General features: G+C 42.8%; 1 protein-coding gene across 1 annotated transcript in view; it reads left to right on the top strand.

Moving 5' to 3' along the window:
• MTMR2 (myotubularin related protein 2) overlaps window positions 1–25826 on the top strand; it is a 55010-nt gene that overhangs the window by 16637 nt on the left and 12547 nt on the right. The window contains exons 3-10 of the mRNA XM_034408841.3: window positions 8503–8578; window positions 10878–10972; window positions 13949–14059; window positions 15001–15102; window positions 18940–19023; window positions 19785–19934; window positions 20913–21101; window positions 22605–22790. Of these exons, the coding sequence (XP_034264732.1) occupies window positions 8503–8578; window positions 10878–10972; window positions 13949–14059; window positions 15001–15102; window positions 18940–19023; window positions 19785–19934; window positions 20913–21101; window positions 22605–22790 (993 nt within the window). The remainder of the gene's footprint in view (window positions 1–8502; window positions 8579–10877; window positions 10973–13948; window positions 14060–15000; window positions 15103–18939; window positions 19024–19784; window positions 19935–20912; window positions 21102–22604; window positions 22791–25826) is intronic.

Below are 25826 nucleotides of genomic sequence, written 5' to 3'. Positions count from 1 at the left end.
CAGAGTAAGTAATCGAGTGATTCCCTTCCTCAGAGGGAGGAAAAAGGAGTGGCCATTTGAGGGAACTCAAGTTTTTGTGAAAAACTTTTGATGTCCAGTTGCTGACCGACTTTGAACAACCTTGACTTGTTCAGGGGCTTTGCTGCCAACTAGTGGTCATCTCATATAGTCAAGGCTATGGTTTTCCCAGTTGCAATGTATGGCTGTGAAAGTTGGACCATAAGAAAGGCTGAGCACCAAAGAACTGAGGCCTTTGAACTATGATGCTGGAGAAGACTCCTGCGAGTCCCTTGGACTGCAAGGCGATCAAACCGGTCAGTCCTAAGAAGATATCAACCCTGACTGCTGTTTAGAAGGCCAGATCCTGAAGATGAAGCTCAAATACTTTGGCCACCTAATGAGAAGGAAGGACTCTTTGGAGAAGAGCCTAATGCTGGGAAAGACTGAGGGCAAAAGAAGAAGGGGACAGCAGAGAACGAGGTGGCTGGATGGAGTCACTGAAGCAGTCGGTATGATCTTAAATGGACCAGAGGGTGGTAGAGGATAGGAAGGCCTGGAGGAACATTATCCATGGGGGCGCGATGGGTTAGACACGACTTCACAACTACAACAAAAAGTGGTCATCTGGATTTTTGAACCCTAGATTTTTAATTTTGTTTCTGATGATGAGATGCTCTTTTATGCCAAGCAGGGACAACTACATGCATATGACACCTCACATTTCCACATGAAAAATGCTTTACTGTTACTCGTGGCCATTGATTACTTAAAAAATAATGTTATTTTTATCATTTTATCTTGACTAGATTTTAGAATGTGTGTTTGTGTGTGCGGTGTTTGTTTTTAAATTACATTGAATGTGTTTTAACATCTGCATGAGAGGTGATAGCATGAGTTTTTATAGAAATAAATGTTGTAAAAACAGCACAGCAAAAACCTGCACCAGAAATTGCAGGAGTTTCTCTCTTTTGGGGGGATATTATGGTAAACATCCCTGAAAGCGTGAAGGGCATGCAGGGATTTCTACTTGCATCAGCACCCCTGAAACTGGCAAGCAGACTTCATACACCCAATCTTCTTTGCCCTTTATTATTTTTTTAAAAAGATATCCGAGCTCATAAACCCTCCAGTTCCTTTTCCCCTCCTCGCTGTTCACCAATTGCCTCCTGAAGCCAAAAGAATTTAGCTTATTTAGCAAGATCTTCTTTTAGTTTTGTCCTTCCTCTGTCTTCTTTTTATAGCTCTCTCTCGTCATGGACTTGTCAAAGACCAGGTTGCAGTGTATTGATTTAGTGCAAATTAGATCAGGGGGAAAAATTTAAATTTAGTGCACATTAGATGGGGCAGGGGGGGAGGCAGCCTCGCTCAATCTTTTGTCTCTGAGACAAGGAAAATAGAAGTGTCTGGAGTGGGTTGGTATTTCAAAAGTCAGGCATAGAAAAAAAAGTTACCTCAGAATTAGTCAAGGTCCTTGAGTATTTGCATAGGTGCCCATCTTGAAGCAAGAATGCTCTCCTGCAATTATCTCTGGTTGTCATTTGAGAAGAACCAGATTTGAAGGGTGCAGGCTGGTGGCCTTGGAGTGACCTTCTGAGCAGTGATCCATTATTTCCCCTTGGAGGCTGTCATGTTCATTCTTATTGTGACTTAGCTACGATTTTCAATCTTTCCATTGGAAAGTGCATGTGGACAAGGGATTTTGTTCTTCTATCATCCTATGACAAATCTAACTTTTGCCAAATGCTTGCAGTTTGTCTTGGAATCTGAACAAAAATTAATTCCTCTTTCCTCACTTGGATTTTTCAGAGATGCGAGGGATAACTCACTCCTAATTTAATTTAACCTTAATTCAAAATTTAACACCTCTATAGGTTCATCAGTAAAAACAATTGTTGCTAAATAAACAGCAAGCGTTTCCAGATTGCAGCAGAAGTCTTCTTTTTTTAAAAAAAAAAAACATGTTGAAAGAGTAAAGTTTGCAATGATTTTTCTCAATGGCCTGTGAAATTGTAGGAAGTAAACACGGTAATGTCTACTTCACTGCTCCAGAAATTCAGTCTCTCTCTTCTTGATGTGATGCATTTTGTTAAGTGAAGGGCAAAGTGGAGTGGGTGCAAATTATGATTTGAATTTTAAAAAGAAGAAAAGATTAAAAAAAAAATTAAGCTGATTCCTGAAGGTGATTTTTTGTCCAAAGGAGAAATTGAGCAAACTGGAAATAGCAAGGGGAAAGATGATACAAAGTTGGTTCATGAGAATCACTGGACAATTGATTCTGTCTAGCACAGTGATAGCTAACCTTTTCAGCACTGAGTGCTGAAAGTGTGTGCACATGCCCACCTATAATGCAATGCGTCATGATCCCCCCTGTGCACCCCCCCCTTGCATGCGCAACCCCCTGTGTGCACCCCAGGCATGCCCGCGTGACCCCCCGCACTCGCCCCACCCCACACACATGCGCGGGTAACCCCCACATGCGCCCCGCCCTCACCCGCGTATGTGCACGTGACCCACGTGCGTGTGCCCTGCCCCCTGTTGTGGCCCGCCAGCGGCCTGCACGGATTGTGGCTGATCCCGACGACAAGGCTGGTGTGGGGTCGCGCCAGCATAGCTGGCGCTTTCGTCGGACAGTGAGGAGGCTGAAGAGTATGTGGTGCCAGAGGCAGAGACTCAGCCTGGGCCTTCAGAACCTCCAGAGGCTCCTTCAAATGGAGAGAGCAAAGTGGAGGAGCCTCTCCTCAATGCTTGAGCACCCAGGGCTGCCAAAAGGCAGGAGTGGCTACTCAGGAGGAGGAGGTCTCCTCGAGAGTAAAGTTTGCGGATAATTGGCCACTCCTTTAGCCTATTTAAGTTGCACGCAGTTAGTAATTTCTTGCTGGAAACAACGTGTAATTAATACAGAGCATTTTGGAGAGTGAGTGTCTTGTCGTATCTTGTTTTCTGGGCTGGTTGCCACCCTTTGCCGGACTTTATTCTTGGTACGTTATAACTTTGATAAGGATCGTTGGTGTGTGTCACAATCCTTGGGAATCCGGAGCTAGGGCAGAACACCCCCTGAGCATGCGTGCGCATCTCCCGCAAGCACCCCGCACACGCGCAGCAGAGACCCGAAAACCAGCTGGCTAGCCGGAGGTGCACGCACATGCTCAGTGGAACTGAGCTGGGGCGACGACTCGTGTGCCCACAGAGAGGGCTCTGCATGCCACCTGTGGCACGCTTGCCATACGTTTGCCATCACGGGTCTAGCAAGTCTTCATTTTATATCTCTACATGCTGTTTTCACACAAAGAGCAAGTGGTTACACTCAACATACTAACTAAAACATCATCTCCTCCTCACAGATAGTCCTCAACTTACAATCACAATTGGGAGCAGAATTTGTGTTGCTAAACAAGGCGGTTGTTAAGTGAGTTGCATCAATTTTATGAGCTTTTCCCCCCCGCAGTTCTTAAGCAAATCACTTCAGTTGTTAAATGAATCACATTGTTGTTAAGTGAATCCAAATTCCCCTATGTCCAAAACTGGCTGGGAAAGTCGCAAATGGAAATCGCATACCCCAGGATGCTGCAGCCATCATAAATACACACCAGTTGCCAAGCATCTTAATTTTGATTAATTACCACGGGGATGTTGTGATGGTCATAAGTGTGAGAACCAATCAAAAGTCTTTTTTTTTCAGTGCCTTCATAACTTTCAACTGCCTAAATAAATGGTTGTCAGTCAAGGATTACCTGCATTTGATTGCAGCCTTGACGTACAACAGTTCATTTAGTGACCATTAAAAGTTAAAAGGGCACTGAAAAAAAAAGATTTATGACCATTTTTCAAACTTGTAGCATCCCCATGGTCACGTGATTTATATTTGGATGCTTGACAACCAACTCACATTTATGATGGTTCCAGTGTCCCGGACTTACTTGATCCCCTTTTACGACCTTCTGACAAGCAAAGTCAATGGGGAAACCAAATTCACTTAACAACCGTGTTACTAATTTAAGAACTGCAGTGATTCACTTATCAAATGTGACAAGAAAAGTTGTAAAACGGGGCAAAACTCTCTTAAATTTCTCACTTAACATAAATTTGGGGGTCCATTGTAATCATAAGTTGAGGACAACCTGTACTATATTGTATAGAACCTAGGAATTTTACTTCATAAAATGTGATTTTTGGCTTGCCGTGTTGTACAAACCCAGACTATCATATCTTATTCAGCAAACCATGGTTAAACAAACCATGTTGAAAGGTTTGTTATTTTACAGAAGCCACATTGATCTTCAGTATCAAACCCTTACCTTGTCTCCTTTCTATACAGCTAGAAAGAGTGTTTTGGAAAGCTTTAGATTTTATTTGGCAAACTACAACTGAATATATCAAGTGGCACTAATTAATGTAATTTCAGTAAATAATAGCACTTAAGTTATGTATTTTGTTATTGTGCTTTGATGGGTTTGAGGCTTGCACGATATATGAAACCAGCCCTTCTGATTTGTAAACCACGATTTATAGCTTAATTTATGAGAACCAGATTGCTGGTGACAGGCTCACCATGCACACAGTGCAAATATGGCTTACTCTCGCATGTGAATGCATCAAACCAAGACACCCTGACAAACTGTGATAAACTAAGAACTCATGTAGAAGATGGCAAATCCGTTCTCAGGGAAGGAAAGGGGCTTAACAGGGAATTGAAGCCTTTGGTTTAAGGTAACGGGAATACAGTCGTGAGGTTTTAATCCCCATGATTAAACAAGCAGATGTCTAATGGTGTTAGTGTCTTTTTCTACTCAGCAGTAAGCTCATTTCTTCGGAGTACAGAAATATTCGGTCAGGAGCCTCCAATGGGGTGGGGGTCCAAAAAGTTGAGTTGCAGTCACAGTCACTCATTTGAAACCCGTTGCCTTTTTTACAAGCTGAATATAAAAATGGGCAGGACTTGGATTGTTACAGAATCCCTCTTTGGCATAGGGATCCTCTAGGGCAGTGATGGCTAACCTGTTTGCCATCATGTGCCAGGAGAGGGGGGGCGGGGGAGGGTCGCGCGCGCACATGCCCACGCGCATGCGTGCGCAACCCCCTCCCCCCCCGCTCCTGGCACATGATGGCCTGCTAGACCCGTTTTTCTTTCTTACCTGGTTCCAGATCCTCTCTGTGTATCTGGGAAGGGAGAAAACAGCCTTTTCCTCTCCCTTGGAGGCCCTACGGAGGCTGAAAGGGCCCATTTCCCAACTCTCGGTGGGACCGGAAGTGACATTTTTTGCTGTCCCCAGCCTCCAGAACCTCTCTAGGAGTCTGTGGGAGCCTCTCTAGGAGTCTGTAGAGCCTCTCTAGGAGTCTCTGGAGGCTCTCTAGGAGTCTCTGGAGGACAGCCTCCACCGGGAGTCGGGAAATGGGCCCTTTCAGCCTCCGTAGGGCCTCCAAGGGAGTGGGAAAGGCTGTTTTCGCCCTTCCCAGATACACAGAGAGGATCTGGAGCCAGGTAAGAAAGAAAAACGGGCCTTCCCCACCCCGCCCCCAGGCCCTCCAGAGGCAGGAAACAGCCTGTTTCCCTACTTCTGGTGGGCCCAGAAGGCCCGAAAATCAGCTGGCCGGTGCGCGCATGCGCCCCAGAGCTGAGCTGGCATGCCCACTAATATGGCTCCGTGTGCCACCTGTGGCACGCGTGCCATAGGTTCGCCATCACGGCTCTAGGGTTTCTAACCTTGGCAACTTTAAGAGTTGTGGACTTCAACTCCCAGAATTCCTCAGCCAGCAAAGCAAAGCTGGCTGAGGAATTCTGGTAGTTGAAGTCCACAACTCTTAAAGTTGCCAAGGTTGGAGACCCCTGTTCTAGTATGCCCAAGACTTATGCAAATGATGTGGAGGGTGAGGGTTCAGAAGAGCAGAACAAGATACCCAAATGGGCCAAATAAAGGAAAAATAGGGAACTCATTGGATTAAGGGCAGAAATGTATTTTTTTGGAGAGCATCACCTTCTTTATTATGAGTGGCGCGGTGGCCTAGAGGTGGAGCTCTCACCTCACAATCAGGAGGCTGTGAGTTCGATCCTAGGTAGAGGCAGATATTTTTCTCTCTCTGGCCACAGTGAGAATATATCTACTGAAAAAAACTCAGCATTGGCGATGGGAAGAGCAACTGGCCAGTAAACTCTCTCAACTCCATTCAGTTGCCCACACTCCACCTCGCAAGGGATTATGAGGGTCATTAAAAGAAGATGATCACCTTCTTTATTATCTTCTTTGTGGGGGGAAAAATGGCTTTTGCCAAAAAGTAGGATGGGGAACTGGGGGGGGGGGAAACAGGGACTGTACTTAGCATTTGGGGAAGGGAGAGGCTGCCATGGTTAGAGCTGTGATTCCAACCTATGGGCAGAGCCATGAGCTGCTCTTTTCCTTTGGTTTGGAAGAGAAAGTTCCTTATTTCTTTCATGCCAGGTAAAGCCTGTATCAAGGTGTACATTTAACCCTCTGTGTTTGCCTGGATATGGCAGAGAACCAGGGGTGAAATCCAGCAGGTTCTGACACGTTCTGGAGAACCAGTAGTGCAAAGTTTGAGTAGTTCGGAGAACCGGCAAATACCACCTCTGGGTGGTCCCAGAGTGGGATGGGAATGGAGATTTTGCAATATCCTTCCCCCAGGAGTGTGGTGGGAATGGAGATTTTGCAGTATCCTTCCCCTGCCACACCCACCAAGACACACCCACCAAGACAAACCATGCCCACCAAGCCACACCCACAGAACCGGTAGTAAAAAAAAAATGAATTTCACCACTGCAGAGAACTGATTTTTTTTAAATGCTATTTCAAGAAGGCATTTGTTCCCTATCTTGTATCCTACCGTGACAGCTTTTTCTATTTGAATTATTGTAAAATATCCTGTCTGCTTATACTTTATTTCTCCTTCATGTAATGATTTTGATGAATGCTTTTTCTATAGGATTAGTGCGGGATTTTTTTCTGACTTCAGTCATTCCAAACTCCGTTATTCACCTATCTGTTTCTTTAATCATCAAACACACACAAAATAAAGGCATTTTATGAAATAAAGAGTTTTAGCTGGTGTGCAGACTACAGAAATTTCCTGTAGGGAAATTATCCTATATATGGTTAATACGATCTAATGCAGATGCAAATATGATGCTTTTATCTACTATTTTTAAAAAAACAGTAGCAAGACTAGGAATATTTTTTCTATTTCAGGGCAAAAAAAAAAATACCACCAAAACTCAAAAAAAACCCAAAAAACCCAACCTTCAAGAGTGTCTAAATTATTCTCTTTATTTTCTGTTGCCAACAGTTGTCTGATCCTCCTCAGGAAGCTTTTCCTTAATTTTGTAAGAATAAATGTTCCTCTCTTCTTAGTCAAATAGACCAGAAGATTTATTTTAAAGTATATTTAATTGATTAATTGCAGTATTCAAATATAATATAGGTTTTGATTTCATTCGTTCATTTGATTTTTTTTTTTTTTAACCAATCTCGGCTACTTACATTCTCCACAGTATACATAATTTACAATATTGTAACAATAACTGAATCACAGATAAAATTACACAATTATGTTTCAAAAGCTATGAAAAAGATGGCAACATTTATGTACCAAAAGGGCTGTTACAATAATTTCCTGGAGCCTAACAAAGTAGGAGGTGGCCAGGTTTGGTGAAGAAGTCAAGCAATTTCATCATTTTGGCATTACCTCAGAAAAACAAAATGGGAGACCCCTTGTACAGTAGTAGCCAAAATTGTGGAAACCTTTTGGGAAAAATGTGTTTTCTAAAACTAGCTAATAACACCACTTTTTTTTTTGGAGTAGTACCATAAAATTATATATCAATGGAAAGATAATTTAATCAAGAACGTAATGCAATAACTTTTATGAAGGGCTTGCTATTAGAATACCAGTTACAGTATAAAGAAGAAAAGTGAAACACGTAGAAAAAACGAGATATACAAAAATTATCACCATGTCAGTTAATACTTAGTTGGGTAACCTTTAGCATGAATTACGGCCTTACAACATCTTCCCATGGAGTGAACCAAGTCTTTTAATTCTGCAGCTGTTATAATGTGAAACCAAGATGGAATGATTGCTTCTATTAACTGGGTTTTATTACCGGGTCACTTCTGACTAACAAGTTTCTTTAGTCGGCTCCACAGATTTTCAATTGGGTTAAGGTCTGGGCTATTCCCAAATCATTCCAGCAGTGGAATAGGATTATCTTGAAACTCCAAAAAAAAAGTGGTGTTATTAGCCATCAAACCTCAAAAATACACTTTTCCCAAAAGGTTTCCACAATTTTGGCCACTATTGTAGATTTTTCTAGAAGCTGCAAATCAGGTAGGTTGAAGCTGAGTGAAAGAGATAGATTTTAGGGCCAGGCATTGTTGGTTGGGCTTCCTTTTTTCCCCATGTTATTCTTTACATGTGGGGTGAGTAAGTTTCGAATGCTTGAACTTTTACGTATTGAAAGTGAGTGCAGCTGATATTGTGTTTGTGTTTTAGATACTCAGAGAATCTAATAAATTAGCTGAAATGGAAGAGCCCCCTTTGCTACCAGGAGAAACTATTAAGGACATGGGTAAGTGCAGCTATTTGTATTTTCTCGCCAAAGTAAATTGCAAGAGCCATGGACAGTCTCAATTTGACCCACAAGTAGTCCTCAGCATACGACCACAATTGAGCCCTAAATTTCTATTGCTAAACAAGACAGTTGTAAAAGTGAGGTTTGCCTCCATTTTATGGGCTTTCTGGATATAGTTGTTAAGTGAATCATTGCCATTGTTAAGTGAGTAACATGGATGTTATGTGAATTGACTTTGCTTGTCAGAAGGTCGCAAAAGTGATCACATGACCCCGGGACACTGCAACCATCATAAGTACGTGCCAGTTGCCAAAGGATGCTGCAACGGTCATAAGTGTGAAAAATGGTCATAAGTCACACTTTTTAGTGCCGTTGTAACTTCGAACGGTCAGTAAGTGAACTGTTGTAAGTCGAGGACTACCTGTATAAGTGTGCCTGAATAAAAAGTAAGTACAAGTAGTCCTCGACTTACAACCATTCATTCAGTGACTGTTCGAAGTTACAGCGGCACATTTTTCACATTTATGACAGTTGCAGTATCCATACAGTCACATGAGCCTTAGGAATCATCAGATACGATAGATAGATAGATAGATAGTGTTATGGCCCGTCAGCAGCCTGTGCAGCTAGTAGCTGATTCCGACAGCGAGGAAGCTGGTGTGGTGCTGCGCCAGCAGCCTGTGCAGCTGGCACTCGAGTCGGACAATGAGGAGACTGGAGAAGATGTGGTGGCAGAGGCGGGGATTTAGCCAGGGCCTTCAGAACCTCCAGAAGCTCCCATAAGTGAAGAGGAAGAAGAGGAGGAGCCTCTTCTCGATGCACGGGCGCGCAGAGCTGCCAAAAGGCAGGAGTGGCTCCTCAGGAGGAGGTCTCCTCGAGAGTAAGGCTTGGGGCTAATTGGCCACTCCCTTAGCTTATTTAAGGAAAAACGATAACTGAGGCAATTTGCAGGGAACAACCTCGTTCACTCTCCTTCACGTCTGGATCTTAGTTCTCTGCAAATTGCTTCTGGGCTTTCTGCCAACCATAGTAAGATTACGATTATTTATTCTTTGGATTCTTGTAGGTTGTTAAGAAAGTTAATTAACAGTCTTTGTTTGAAAAAGACTGATTTAATTTAGTAAACTAAGGTTTGTACAGACGTTGTGTGTGCTGCATTCTTTGGGGTACATAGCTGGGACAGAACAGGTAGGTAGGTAGGTAGTAGGTAGGCAGGCAGGCAGGTAGGCAGGTAGAGAGAGGTAGAGACAGACAGACAGGCAGACAGACAGACAGATCAGGTAGGTAGATAGGTAGGCAGGCAGGCAGGCAGAACCAATACTTACATATTAGCATCTGCTATCAGTGTATACCAGTGGAAGGAACCTGTTTAAGACGTTCAACCAAAATACCTCTATGCTAGCACAGAGAAACCCAAATACCAATGATGCGTCAATGTGTACCTCACTTGGCCAACCCTCCACACAGTTACCTCTTATTTTATTCAGGCACACTCATATTCCTGAAAAATCTATCCTCTTCCAATTACAGGGAGTCTTTGACTTACGATCACAATTGAGCCCAAAATTTTTGTTGCCCTTCCATTTTATGACCTTCCTTGCCACAGGTGTTAAGTGAATCACTGCAGTTATTAAGTTAGTAACACTGTTGTTAAGTGAAACTGGCTTCCCCATTAGTTTTACTTGTCAGAAGAAGGTCACAAAGAAAGTGAACACGTGACTCCTGGACACTGCAACCGTCATAAAATACATGTGTTCGATTTTGATTACGTGTTGACCTAAAAAGTGTAGGATAGATAGGATAGAACTGGAAAACTGGTGAAACAAATGAAATGGAGTGGCTGGGCCTGTGTGTCAGATGAATTCCTGCTAGACATACTTGGCTTCAAGTCTTTGTTTATATGAATTCAGCTTCTAGCTGCGCATGGGGCTCATTAAAATAACTTTGCGGGAAAGTTTAAAGGTTAAGCATTTTGTCAGAGATTCCAGGGGAAATAATGTCAAACTGTGTGCCTCTCTCATTCTCAAATCTGTCCATAAAACAATCACGTCAGGCCATATTTATTTGTTCCTGCCACAAAGTTTAAAATCCTTTGTCATTCTCCCACATATTTCTCTGTACTACAAGACTGCAGAAGTAGTGAGAAGAAAATTCTTTTTGTTTTCTTCTTCAGACAGCATAAATCCAGAATTACTCTTTCACCTTAGAAAAATGGGGGGGCGGGGGAGAGATTTTAAACCGTATGGCAAACGGTTCCCTGTGGAAATATTTATAATACTTCTAATTTCTTTCGTAGCAAAAGATGTTACTCATATCTGCCCGTTTACCGGAGGTATTAGAGGAACGTTGACAGTTACAAATTACAGACTGTATTTTAAAAGCATGGAAAGGGTAAGACTTAATAAATTGCTTTTTTTTTTTACTTTTTCTTGTTTTTGATAGATACTCAGCTCTTATTTGAAGGGAGGGCACAGCTCAGTACATGTTTTGTGAAGCCATGATGGAATCTTCTGCCCAGCGGTGGGTTTCAGATAATGTTACCACCGGTTTGCCGTGCGTGCTCTCTTTGCACATGTGCGTACCTTCTGTGCATGCGCTCAACCTTCCATGCATACGATTTGCTCTCGCACACGCCTTCCGCACATGTGCCTGGCCTTGAAAATGTGGTTAAATAGGAAGGCATAACGCCGGGGCGGTGGGCAGGCTCCCCCGCGATCTCTGCTACTGGTTTGGGTGAACCGGTCTGAACCAGCTGAATACTACCTCTGCTTCTGCCTTTCAAAGTGGAGTTGAAAAATCTCACATTCTTATCTATGAAGTGATTTACACAACATAGCCTTCAACATGAAATAATCAGAACTAAAAAATTTATTGTTCGACAAATACTTAGATGCAGCATTTCTTTTTATCTAACATTATACTGAACTTTGGATGAAAAAGTCAAGCAATTTTATGCTTGTATCATTGACATCCTACATTTTAATTAATCTTGGTAGAATATTTCTTTCTCTTTATTTCCAATACTATAACTCAATGTTTCTCAACCTTGGTGACTTAAAGATGGGATGGGCTTCAAATCCCAGAATTCCCCAGCCAGCTATTCTGGCTGGGAAATTCCAGTAGTTGAAGTCCACCCATCTTCAAATTGCTAAAGTTGAGAAACACTGTTCTTAGTCATTATTTCTTAAACATTTTTTAAATCTCAGAATCCCTTTCTATTTTTAAAAAATTACCCCCCAAAAAGGACCCCCAAAGGAGCTTTTGCTTGTATGGGTTATGCTTATCAATATTTACCATATTAAAAATTAAAATGGATGCATTCTCTGTCTCTACATGTCTATGGAGATTCTCAATCAACTGGATTATGGTTTCACCAAAGGTGCTTTTTCCAAAAGGCAATCAGACTTCCTTGATTTTTTTTCTTTCTTTGAAAACGTTTTGCTTCTCATCCAAGAACCTTTTTCAGAACTGAAGAAGAAAAAAACCAAGAAAGTCCAGTTGCCTTTTGAAAAAAAGCATCTTTGGGGCAATCTTTGCCTCTAACTTTTATTCTGATTGTTTGATGGGATTTTAATATTGGCTTATTTTCAGGGGTGGGCTGCTGCGGGTTCGTAGGGGTTCAGGAGAACCTGTAGCTAAGATTCTGTGCAGTTCAGAGAACCCCCAAATCCCACTCCTGGCTGGCCCCGCCCACCCCACCCTTCCTAGGAGTCTCCACGTGGCCTGTTTTGGATGCAGGTAAGTGCAGGGCATGTACGGAGGCTTGGGGAGGGCGAAAAACAGGCCTACTGGAAGTTTGGGTAATGTTTGGCCCATTTCCAGCCTCCAGAGGGCCTCCAGAGCCTGGGGAGGTCGTTTTCACCCTCCTGGAGGCTCAAGAAAAGCCTCCGGAGTCTAGAGAGGGCAAAAATGCCCCCCCCCCGCCGTGGTGCAGGAGATCAACTAGGCCACACCCACCATGACCATGCCCACCCAGCAACCGGGCAGAGAACCCCTTGCTAAAATTTTGAAGCCCACCCCTGGTTATTTTTCAACTTAGGTTGGCAAATAATTTTGATTTTGAGGACTGCAGAGAGAGCCCTTGGGGCTTCTAGGACCATGCTTTAAAAAACACTGCCCTAGGTTAACTAAATAATAGAATGTCAATGGTTTTTAATTGATATTGTATAAATATTATTTTATTTAAACAATATCATGTGTCAGCATTTACAACTATATAATGAAAAGGGGGGAGAGGAAAAACTCACCTGTGAAAACATTGGAGCGACATTGCCAGCAGCTTAGATAAATGTAGGCTAAATGAACCAGGGCTTGTACTGGATATTCATCAACTTCAAATATTCATTAGGACTGTAAAGCACTTTAGATTCGGTCTCCAAAGAGCAAGTCTGTTATTTCTTGCACAGTGATGGCAAAATTTATGATTGCCATAAGAAGGAGAAAAGCAAAGCTGTAATATTCATGTTTCCATACCATGCATGGAACAAAAAGCCACTTTAAAAATTACATTTTCTCATAGCTTGTATTTTTATAGATAATAGGCCTGGAGGAACATTGTCCATGGGGTCGCGATGGGTCAGACACGACTTCACAACTAACAACAAAACATGTGTTGAGATGGGCTGTAACAAAGGGAAATACATTTTGTGCTAAGTAGCCATTTAGGTGTTGGATTAAGCCTGGGGAGATCCAAGTTTATCCACTCTTGTGGAAATTTCCTGAGTGATTTTGACCAGTTTTTCTCTCTCAGACCACCATATTTCACAGAGAACTTGTTTTGGTGGTAAAATGAAAACAGATTCAATGTAAAACGCTTTGACTTCTCTGAGGAATGGTGGAACATAAAAGTAATAAGGATGTATATACTGTAGTATCTAATGCAGAGGTGCCAGATCCGGCCTGCAGGGTGTTTAGATCAGGCCCGGGAGGGGCACCCTGGAATCAGCTAAGGACCAATCTGCAGTGCTTCTGCCAGCGAAAATGGAGCTCCATTTTCGCTGGCAGAGGGTTGTAGGAGACTGTCGCAACCTAAAACGGAGCTTGGGAGCCTGTTTTTGCTGGCAGAGCACTTGGGCACCTCAGGCACCCCCAACCTGAGTGACGTTGTGCTGGCCACGCCCATACTGGCCATGCCCCCCCCCAGCCCCCACGAGGTCAAACACAACCCTGATGCAGCCCTCAATGAAATCAAGTTTGACACCCCTGATCTAATGCATTAATCTTAAAGGTATCCTCAGCTTTCTGAACATGTTTGTAAGTTTATTGCATGGCTAAGTATCAAAAAATCAAATCTTTAGCTCTGTTAGCTCTGTCTAACAATAATTCTTTCGTTTGGATGCTTTATTAATAAATTTCCATTTTTTCCAGAACCCTCCATTTGTTCTAGATGGCCCTCTTGGAGTGATTAACAGAGTAGAGAAAATTGGAGGAGCTTCTAGTCGTGGTGAAAATTCATACGGCCTAGAAATTGTGTGCAAGGTAAACTGGTTTATCAAGAATGGGAAGATATTGAGTTCATGATCCATATAGCATGTAATGGCTATGGCTTGTAACCTTCTTAATGGACTTCAGTAAAGCATGTTGTCAGAAAATTCATATAATCATAAAATGTAAGGGTTGTAAAGGGCTCTGAAGACCATTTAATCCAACTCCATGACCAATTGAAGACTGGACTATTCTGGTTTTACGTTTTAAAGTATAATAATTTTAGATGAGGTTCATTGAAGTTAAACATTTCTTGAGTCTGGAGGCCATTGTCGCCTACATTCATGATTGAATGAATTAAATTTCATTTAGAGATTAGTGGCCATTCAAGTTTGTGGCTTCCTTGAAAACTGTTCATGGACACCAGATTAAGAATCTGGTGATTCAAAGTTCAAAATGATAGACTTGTGGTTTTGCCTCTTACAAAATAATTTCCTCTTCATGGCATAACATAGGACCATGATGGCAAACCTATGGCACATGTGCTGGAAGTGGCATGCAGAGCCATCTCTCCGGACAAGTGAGCCGTCGCCTGTTGCTCTTCCGGGTACCGGTGCACCAGCCAGCTGGTCTTCACATGCGCGGGGGCACCAGAAACCAGAACAGCAGCTGCCCGGTGCACATGTGTGTGCCGGAAGATTATCTTCTGGTTTCCGGCATGCAAATGAGCACCGACCAGCTGGTCTTTGCACATGCCTGCGCACCAAAAACCAGAACACCATCTTTCCAGTACACGCATATACACTGGATGGGTGGTCTTCCGGTTTCCAGCATGCGCATGCCCCCATTTCGGCATTCGGTGTCGAAAAGGTTTGCCAACACTGACATAGGAGGAATTTGGAAGCGATTGATAAAGTAATTTCTCAGCAAATGAATCAGTATGGCATGCTAACGGGCTTCTGGCAAGACCTCATTTTTTCCTCTACATTCTATAGGATGTCCGGAATCTTCGGTTTGCTCATAGACCTGAAGGTCGCACGAGAAGAGCCATATTTGAGAACTTGACAAAATACGCATTTCCTATGTCCAATCACTTGGTGAGTATTTGTTGCTAATCTGATAAACATCTTTTCCAAGGAATCCAGGTAGTCCTGGATTTACAACCACAATTGAGCCCAAATTTCTATTGCTAAGCAATGCAATTGTTAAGTGAGGGGTCCTTGGCAGGGGTGAGATTCTACCGGTTCTGGGAAACCGGTAGCTCTAACGATCAGCCTGGAGTGAACCGGTTCACTCTGACGATCAGCTGGGCCCGCCGGCCCACCTCTACGCTTTACTTACCTTTATCTTTGCAGCTGATTAGCACGGCCAAGCGGATTGCCGCACCTCAGCTGTTTTAATTCCCTAGCACTAACATGGAAGGTGATTTTTCATTGAATTGCGCACACGTGATCACCGAACCGATTGTTAAACCGGAAGGATCCCACCACTGGTCCTTGGTGCCCTCTGAACTTACTTGTTTTCTTGCAGACATTTCATTACCTTAACAAGGTAACATCATCAGTGCAATTGTTAAATGAGTTTTCCCCATTTTACCCTTCTTTCCACGGTTGTTAAGTGAATCACTGGAGCTTTAAGTTAGTAACACAGTTGTTATGTGAATCTGGCTTCCGCATTGTCAGGAGTTCCCAGAAGGTGATCACATGACCCCAGGATTCTGCAACCGCCATAAATCCATGCCAGTTGCCAAGCGTCCAAATTTTAATCACATAACCATGATAATACTGCAACAGTTGTAGATGTGAAAAACAGTCATACCTCCTGTTGTCAGCACGATTGTAACTTCGAACGGTCACTAAACAAATTATTGTAAATTGTGGGTTACCTAGACACTGTGGTTGTAAGATGAAAATGCAGGAAAGTGAAGGGATGTTGATCTTGGTGGGAGTTATTGGCTTTTTGAAGCCAATCTAAAAGCAAGGCTGTAATCAGGGGTGAAATCCTCTGAAGTCTGCTACTGGTTCTGTGAGTCTGCTACTGAGCGTGCGCTTCGCTAAAAAAGGAACATTTTTAAGCCTTCCGAGTCTGCAAAGGTAAGTAGAACAGCGAGGAGGGGGACTCCGCTGTGCCACGCAATTTAGATTAGCTAGAAAGCAGGAAATCCGACAATTCTAGCTAATATAAATTGTGCAGTCACAGCTGATCATCGCCCAGCTGATCGCTGGAAATACTGGTTCGCCCAAACTGGTAGCATTTTTTACTACCAGTTAAAGAGAACCGGACAGAACCGGTAGCATTTCACCCCTGGCTGTAATCCATTTCATGTTGCAAAAGAGGGAGACTCAAAGTTGAATCAGAATGTTCAAATATTTTTATTTCTCCATAATCGCTAGGATTAATCACTTTTCCCATAATTGATGGGGAGGATATGTGTGTCAAACATTCCTTTCTTTTAAAAACAGTCTGAAAGGGTAAAAAAACCTTTGGATTGAATTCAACTCCTGGTGCCCTGAGGGAAATATCCATGAGGTCTTCTCAGGCAACAGTACTGAAGTTTTGCCCCTGTCTTCTTCCAGGATGTTTTTTCAACTTCCCTTTCTAGCCTACAGCTCTAAGATTTCTTTACTGATCTCCCGTCAAAATGCAAATTTGATCTTATCCTGCTTGGCTTTTTAAGATCAATCAAGGCTGGGTGTGCACTACAACCATCAAAGGTGCTTTTTCAAAAGGCAACTAGACTATTTTTTCCCTTGAAGAAGAAGAAGATGTTTTGCTTCTCATCCAAGAAACTTCATCATTGATACAGCTTCAGTGCACCCCTTGAAAGTGCAAATCAGACAGGAGTTAAAGGGAGTTCAAAATTTCTCCACGTACCGTATTTTTTGCTCCATAAGATGCACCTGACGATAAGATGCACTCTCATTTTTGGCCTCCATGGGCCCCATTTTCAGCCTCCATGCGCCCCATTTTTGGCCTTTGTGTGCCCCACTTTTGGCTTCCATGCATCCCATTTTTGGCCTCCTTTGCAGAGGCCAAAAACGGGACACACAGAGGCCAAAAACGGGATGCACCGAGGCCGAAAACGGCGGACGGAGGCCAAAAATGGTTGAAACGTGTGGGCTGGCAAGTAGGCGGGGTTTTGGCAATATTCGCTCTATAAGACACACAGACATTTCCACCCACTTTTGGGAGACAAAAAAGTGCGTCTTATGGAGCGAAAAATATGGTATATCATTTTCAGGACATTTCTCCATACTGAAAACTATTTTTAAAGAGTGAAATTGATATGCCTGTACCCAGACATATAAAAGTGATCCCAGCCATACTTCTCTTGTTGCTTACCCTATTTGATGTAGGTTCAGGATGGTCACCCATCAGTCCAAGGTTAAGTACCATCCGTATGCTGATGATTCTTAACTGCAAACTGTCTTGATGTTTTGGAAGCTGGAAGGGATCCAGGCAGGGGGAGAACCCAGACAAGATTGAGGGTCTTGTGGGTATTTGCCCCCTCCCCCAGGATCAGATCAGGAGGAGATTTTTCAAGGCAAAAGGTATCAGAGAAGTACCTTCAATTCATCTATAATTAGTTCAGGGTTTTGTTTTTGTTTGCTTGTTGTTGTTTTTTAATTTCCATGCAAACTCTCAGAAAATCTAAGAAGCGCTCAGAAAATCTAAGAGCCGTGGTGGCACAGTGCTTAGAGTGAAGTACTGCAGGTTACTTCTGCTGATCACCGGCTGCCAGCAGCTTGGCAGATCAAATCTCACCAGGCTCAAGGTTGACTCAGCCTTCCATCCTTCCGAGGTGGGTAAAATGAGGACCCAAATTGTTGGGAGCAATATGCTGACTCTGTAAACCGCTTAGAGAGGGCTGTAAAGCATTATAAAGCAGTATATAAGTCTAAGTGCTATTGCTAAGTGCTATTGCTATTCAGCAACTTCCCTGAGAAAATTTAAAGGGATCATCAAGTTTGGAATGAATTTATCCATGTCTTTCCAGTGTCAACATTTCCTTGAAAGGGACAAGGGATCACCAACAGGAACCACTGATTTCTAGGACTCCTGCTAAGCTCAAGCCTTCATATTCAGGATGTAAACGCCCAAAGGTTTATCCCAGGAAAAGGAGTTCCTAGTGTCTCACATAATATTTTGTTAGGGAACTCTGTTTCTTTAGTGAAACTGTAAGCATGTTGGGACCTATGGTCCTCTTTTAATTTGTGAGCTTTCATGGTCAAGAAGATCCTTTGCAGAATCCTTCTCTTGATGAAACAAAAGAGAAAGTGGGCAGTGATGATTTATGTGCCGTGGCATGCATTAAAAGTTTGGGGGGGGGGGTTGTGCCTTATTCATCATTGCGCACTAATCTAAATGGGAACTGTTGATTGTTCCCTAGTTATAGATCCCACAATTAGCATTAAGTTCCATGTCACTCTAAACCAGAGGTCTTCAAACTTGGCAGCTTTAGGACTTGTGGACTTCAACTCCCAGAATTGTGGACTCCAGCTATGCTGGCTGGAGAATTCTGGGAGTTGAAGTCCACAAGTCTTAAAGCTGCCAAGTTTGAAGACCTCTGCCCTAAACAAACAAAACACCATCTGGAGATCATCACTTACCTAGAGGGCAACCCTGTGCAAAACTAAGAAATGCAGCCGTATAATACTGCTCTGAAAAACCATTCTTATTAACTTTCTCCTTAAGAACCCTTTATTTCTTCCCTACCATTTTCTTGGCAGTTTCATAGATCAGAAAATAAAAGGAATGTGGATAAACATATATTGATCTGCTTCCTATAACAGATGCACGTTCTGGGGCTCTCTGCCTTTCTTTTGTGCTTTTATTAAGGTACACGGACGAAAAAGGCTGCATGGGAATAGTTATTTGAAATTACATATAAAAATGGAAAATGCATTCCTAAAGAATCTCTCCATTTTTTTAAGCCTCTGTTCGCATTTGAGTATAAAGAAGTTTTCCCAGAAAATGGCTGGAATGTTTATGATCCCATTTTGGAGTACAGAAGACAGGTGAGTCTCACTATTCCACGACTGATTTTCATGTTTTGCTCTCTAGCAAACTATCTTATTACAAAATTGCTGGCTGGAAGAACTTCTGATGCAGGGCTTGGGAATTCTGGGAGTTGAAGTTCACACATCTTAAAGCAGCTAAGGTTGGAAAACATTGTTCTAATGGGGTAGTCAAATGAAAACAATTCCCACGTAAGTTGTCTGGGCCAGATAAATCTAAATCATAGCATATCATGTGGTTATCCAGGAAAAGCTGCAGCAACAATGCTGCATCTGCAGAATGATTAGCACTGCAGAGGATGTGAAATATTTTTGTGGATCAAAAAAAAATAAAAATAAAATAAAAGGCCATCTTATATATTTACAAAGCAATCTGCTGTCTTTATAGCAGAAGGTGATTTCCACCCCCCCCCTTTCTCGGTTGCTAATTAAAAATCTAGAAGTAAAACTGGTAGAAAGAGAAATCTGCCCTGCAAAGTAGACAGTGAAATGGGTTTGATTTGTCCAAATTATGTAAATATCTAATTTCTAGAGATTGGTATCCAGACAGAGGATCTCCTCCCCTCCCCTCTCCCCTCCCTACTCCTCTCTCCTCTCATTTCTGCCTTTTCCGCTCATCTCTCTCCTCTCCTCCCTTCTCCCCTCCCTTTTCCTCTCTCCTCTTCTCTCTGCCTTCCCCTCTCATTTCTCCCTTTCCCTCCCCTTCCTACCTCTCCCCTTCCCTATTAAAATCTCCTGAACAGCTTCTCTTTCCTATGTAGGGAATTCCTAATGAAAGTTGGAGAATGACTAGCCTCAATGAGCAATATGAGCTTTGTGATACCTATCCTGCCCTTCTGGTAGTTCCAGCCAATATTCCAGATGAGGAGTTGAAGAAAGTGGCTGCGTTCCGGTCAAGGGGCCGTATACCTGTAAGTATGGCACTAGCAGTATGTCTTCTGTGGATTGGTGTCTCCCAAATGGGTTGGGCTGCATCCTTCACCAAGTGGATTTTCCAGGGATGGGTGGGTGGGAAAGATCATTAAGAATCCTTTTACAATTTATGGACATCATTCATCCTAGCAGCAGAAATACTTCAGATTGCAGTTGCTAAGGTTTGATTCAGAATAGTTAAATATAAAGCCATGCTATTCAGTTATCTTCTTTGGAATGGAATGGAATGGAATGGAATGGAATGGAATGGAATGGAATAGAAGAATAGAATAGAATAGAATAGAATAGAATAGAATAGAATAGAATAGAATAGAATAGAATAGAATAGAATAGAATAGAATAGAATAGAATAGTTGGAAGCGACCTTGGAGGTCTTCTAGTCCAACCCCCTGCTTAGGCAGGAAACCCTGCATCACTTCAGACAAATGGTTATCCAACATCTTCTTAAAAACTTCCAGTGTTGGAGCATTCACAACTTCTGGAGGCAAGTTGTTCCAGTGATTAATTGTTCTAACTGTCAGGAAGTTTCTCCTTAGTTCCAGGTTGGATCTGTCTTTGATTAGTTTCCACCCATTGCTTCTTCTCCTGCCCTCAGGTGCTTTGGAGAATAGCTTGGTTCCCTCTTCTTTGTGGCAGCCCCTGAGATATTGGAACACTGCTATCATGTCTCCCTTAGTCCTTCTTTTCATTAAACTAGACATACCCAGTTTCAGCAACCGTTCTTCATGCGTTTTAGCCTCCAGTCCCCTAATCATCTTTGTTGCTCTTCTCTGCACTCTTTCTAGAGTCTCCACATCTTTTTTACATCGTGGCGACCAAAACTGGATGCCGTATTCCAAGTGTGGCCTTACCAAGGCATTATAAAGTGGTATTAACACTTCACGTGATCTTGATTCTATCCCTTGATCCACTCTTGATTGTTTTTTTTCTTTCTTTCCGTTCTTGTCTTCTACCAGGTCCTATCATGGATTCATCCAGAAAGCCAAGCCACCATCACTCGCTCCAGCCAACCAATGGTTGGAGTCAGTGGCAAGAGGAGCAAAGAAGATGAAAAGTATCTTCAGGCTATCATGGATTCCAATGCCCAGTCCCACAAAATACTCATCTTTGATGCCAGGCCAAGTGTGAATGCAGTAGCAAACAAGGTTGGACTGTCATACCTTTTGCAACAAGTATTTCAGCCTGTTCCCACCTAGCAGTTTCCAGTACTGTTACTCCTTGACTTACAACCGCAGTTGAGGCCAACATTTCTGTGACTGTTAATTTTGCTCCATTTTATGACCTTTCTTGCCATAGTTGTTAAGTGAGTCACTGCAGTTGTTAAAGTCCCAAAGATGCTTTCTTTCAAGAGGCAACTGGACTTTCTGGTTTTTCTTTGAAGACGTTGTGCTTCTCATCCAAGAAGCTTCTTCAGCTCTGACTGGATAGTGGGGAACGGAAGGATTTATACTCCTTGCAGACAGCTAGTCATTTGCATCCTTTTAGCGAGTTGTTAAGGTCACCTGGAGGTTTATCTGTGTCATCAGGGTCACCTAAGGAGTGCAAATGGGTGTGGAGCCTTCTTGGAACTGCTGAGAGGACTGTGTTGTAGTCTGAAGATAGATGATGTCGTATCCCTCCCCCTCTGTTGAGAAAGGGCTGTTCAATTTTGTCATAGATGGCCTCTTTGACCCCTCTTTCAAACCAGTGGTCCTCTCTGTCCAAAATGTGGACTTTACTGTCTTCAAAAGAGTGGGCTGAGTCTTTTAAAGGCAGATGGACTGCTGAATTTAGTCCTGATGGGTTTGTTCTCCTATGTTGTGCCATGCGTTTATGAAGTGGTTGTTTTGTTTCCCCCAATGACCTGAATGACTGAGAACATCCATAGACAGCATGGTTCTTAAATGCATGCTTTTTAAATGAATCTGGCTTCCTCCATTGGATTTGCTTCTCAGAAGTTCACAAAAGCTAATCACATGACCCTAGGACACTGTAACCAACATAAATACATACTGGTTGCCAAGAGTCCAAATTTTGTTACCGTGGGGATGCTGCAACAGTTGTAAATGTGAAAAGCAGTCATAAGTCACTCTTTTCAGTGCCGTTGTAACTTCAAACGGCCACTAAATGAATGGTTGTAAGTCACGGATTACCTCTACTCTGCTTCTCCCCACCTTGAAGTAACACCCTCAAGTAGGTAGGATTCAAGGAATAGGATCTCATTTCAGTCTTCGCAACTTTGGCTTATTGCTGTGCAGGTCTGAAACTGCTCAGGGGTGTCAAACTCCTTGAGGGCCACATTAGGGTTGTCTTTGACCTCAGGGGGGACAATGGGGGCATGGCCAGTTTGACATCACTCATGTCGGGGGCGCCTGTGATGGCCCAAGTGCTCTGCTAGTGAAAACAGGCTCCCGAGCTCCATTTTCAGCTGTGACGGCCTTCTGCAACACTCTGCAAGGGAAAACAGAGCTCAGGAGGGCTGTGGTCGGCCTTCCTGAACTCCGTTTTCGCTAGCAGAGGCAACGCGGGCTGGTCCTTCACTGCTTCCAGGGCAGCCCCGCGGACCAGCTCTAAGCACTCCACGGACCAGATTCAGCTATCGGGCCTTGAGTTTGACACCCCCTGTTTTAGCTAGCTCCAAACAGCCCCCGTATTCACTGTCTTTGCAGGCTAAAGGAGGAGGTTATGAAAGTGAGGACGCCTATCAGAATGCCGAATTGGTTTTCCTGGACATCCACAATATCCACGTCATGAGAGAATCACTGAGGAAACTGAAAGAGATTATATATCCTAACATAGAAGAGACACACTGGCTGTCGAATTTGGAATCCACTCATTGGCTGGAGCATATCAAGGTTGGTTGATGGGTATTCTCTGTCTGTCTGTATTAGGCCCCAGAGACCCTTGGGAATGGGTGCCCTAGATAAATAAATGGGTGCCCTAGACAGATAAAATAAATAAAACGCATTGTGATTGTGTGTCATCGGCATGGATTCATAGCAGCTGTTGCTACTGGTAAAGGTTTTCTACTATCCAGGAGCAGAGTCTGCATTTCACGCTTGTTGGCTGCAGTGATAAACTTTCCCTTCCTTCTAATGAATAATTGCTAATTAGAGCTCTGACATATTGCTTCATATCTGTTCTCAGTCCAAACAGAAAGAAGGACATCTGACATGTATTCCAGACAGAGATCTTATTTTCAAATGAAGCAGGCAGTTCTGATGATGTTCATTTTCTCTCATTCCTACAGTGAAGGGGGTTAGTAGTTTGTCTGATTTGTAAAGAAAGGAGAGAATAAATCTGCCGAGCATGACACTTTTGCAAGGAGAGAGTTGGACTGAGGACATGAAGAGGGCAAAAGTGGCCTTCTAGTGCAGGACTTGGTAACTTTAAGGCTTGTGGACTTCAACTCCCAGAATTCCAGACAAGGAACAATGGATGGAAACTGATCAAAGAGAGGTTTAACCTAGAAATAAGGAGAAATTTGCTGACGGTGAGAACAATCTGCCAATGGAACAGAAATTGCCTTCAGAAGTTGTGGTTGCTTCATCACTGGAGACTTTCAAGAAGAGACTGGACTGCCATCTGTCAGAAATGGTGTAGAGTCTCCTGCTTGGGGGGGGTGGGGATTGGAATAGATAACCTACAAGGCAGGAGTAAAATGCTCCCGATTCGGACCGGATCGCCCGATCCGGTAGCGATGGAGGCAGGTGGCAAAAATCGGTAGCAAAAATCCCTGCCCCCACCCCCCATGCCCAGCTGAGCCGCACAATCATCAGAGGCTTTTTCTTTTAATTTTTAAAAGCATTTTTTCTACAACCTCTTTGGCTGAAAAAAATGCTTTTAAAAGTAAAGTGTTTGTCAGTTTTAGTATATATGTATATTTAGTATATTTAATATATATATGTAATTTAGAATTATATCTTCTTTTTTAGAGTTAAGAACGTTTTGTACAATCTTTTATCTCTTTATATTGAATAAAGTTTGTTTTTAAAATAAAAAAAAATAAAAGTAAAAAAAAGCCTCTGATGATCCCACGGCTCAGCTGGGATCGTCAAAGGGATCGTCAGCTGATGATCCCAGCTGAGTTGCCTGATCGGCAGAGGGTTTTTTCTTTTAAAAGCCTCTGATGATCCAAGCTGAGTTGCCTAGTCAGCAGAGGCTTTTTTTCTTTTAAATGCCTCTGACAATCCAAGCTGAGTTGCCTGATCGGTAGAGGCTTTTAAAAGAAAAAAAGCCTCTGCTGATCAGGCAACTCAGCTGGGATCGTCAGAGCCTTTTGAAAGCATTTTTTTACAACCTCTTCGCCGAAGAGGTTGTTGAAAAAATGGTTTTAAAAGAAAAAAAAATTGACCATGCCCACCCAGTCACATTACCCACACCACCAAGCCATGCCCACAGAACTGGTAGTAACAATTTTAGATTTCACCACTGCTGCAAGGTCCCTTCCAAGTTGTTATTCTAAGTTCTAATTTCCCAGCCAGCATGGCTGGATGGGGAATTCTAGGAGTTGACGTCCACAAGTGTTAAAGTTATCACTAGACCCCTATTCTAGTGGCAATCTGGAATGATTTGCAATCTAGAGTTGCCTTCTGCTAATTATTTGATTTCTTTCAGCCTACTTTCCACCTGTTTTATGCAAAGGGGAGGTACTTGTAAAATACAGCAAAAGCTCATTTAACCGGATCTTGACTGATCAGATTTTGCATGCATCAGACTGAACTTCTGCTGCAGTTTATATAATTGTAAATCATGAAAATGACATAAATTCACCCAAATGGTGTGTTTAACATTATTTGCATGATTTGTTTATTTGTTTTTTTGCACTCATGTCTGAAGCACCAAGGCGCTTCTGGGTTGAAAGCAGGGGTGAAATCTAGCAGGTTCTGACAGATTCTGGAGAACCGGTAGCAGAAATTTTGAGCCGTTCAGAGAACTGGCAAATACCACTCTGGCTGGCCCCAGAGTGGGGTGGGAATGGAGATTTTGCAATATCCTTCCCCCAGGAGTGGGGAGGGAATGGGGATTTTGCAGTATCCTTCCTCTGGAGTGGGGTGGGAATGGAGATTTTGCAGTATCCTTCCCCTGCCACGCCCACCAAGCCACACAATGCCCACCAAGCCACGCCCACAGAACCGGTAGTAAAAAAAATTGGATTTCACCACTGGTTGAAACGATTAGTCAATGACATCATCATTGTCCTGGGCACACCTAGTTGAGGGCTTCTTTCATGTCCTCAGCCGGAGCTGGAGTGAAGGAGGAAAGCTCACCCTGCCCCATGGCAGCTCTCAGGTCTCAAACACGCGATTTCCATCCTTCTGCCCAGAGTTCCAACCAATAAAGCCACCGGGCTCCAAATTTGCATGATGATGTCATCACATAAATTAGATAAATATTCACGATAGTCCTGTCTCTGATTCAGCAGGCATTCTTGAATAATGACTACCTCTTATCCAATTTATTCATTTATCAGATTAAATAGCCGCTCATCTCACAGATACGTGGTACCTTGCTCAGTAGTAGTAACTGTGAGAGGGATCTTTTGAGTCCTAGTGGACAAGCATTTAAATATGAGCCAGCAGTGTGCAGCAGCTGCCAAAAAAGCCAACACAGTTCTAGGCTGCATAAACAGAGGGATAGAATGAAGATCAGGTGAAGTGCTAATACCACTTCATAATGCCTTGGTAAGGCCACACTTGGAATACTGCATTCAGTTTTGGTCACCACGATGTAAAAAAGATGTTGATACTCTAGAAAGAGTGCAGAGAAGAGCAACAAAGATGATTAGGGGACCTATTCTATTCTATTCTATTCTATTCTATTCTATTCTATTCTATTCTATTCTATTCTATTCTATGACTGGTTAGTGTACAATAAAACAAAAATAAAAC

This window comes from Pantherophis guttatus, chromosome 5 (genome assembly GCF_059756535.1).
Source record: "Pantherophis guttatus breed Tessera chromosome 5, ASM5975653v1, whole genome shotgun sequence".
Lineage (NCBI taxonomy): Eukaryota > Metazoa > Chordata > Lepidosauria > Squamata > Colubridae > Pantherophis > Pantherophis guttatus.
This window is presented reverse-complemented; position numbering and strand designations above follow the sequence as displayed.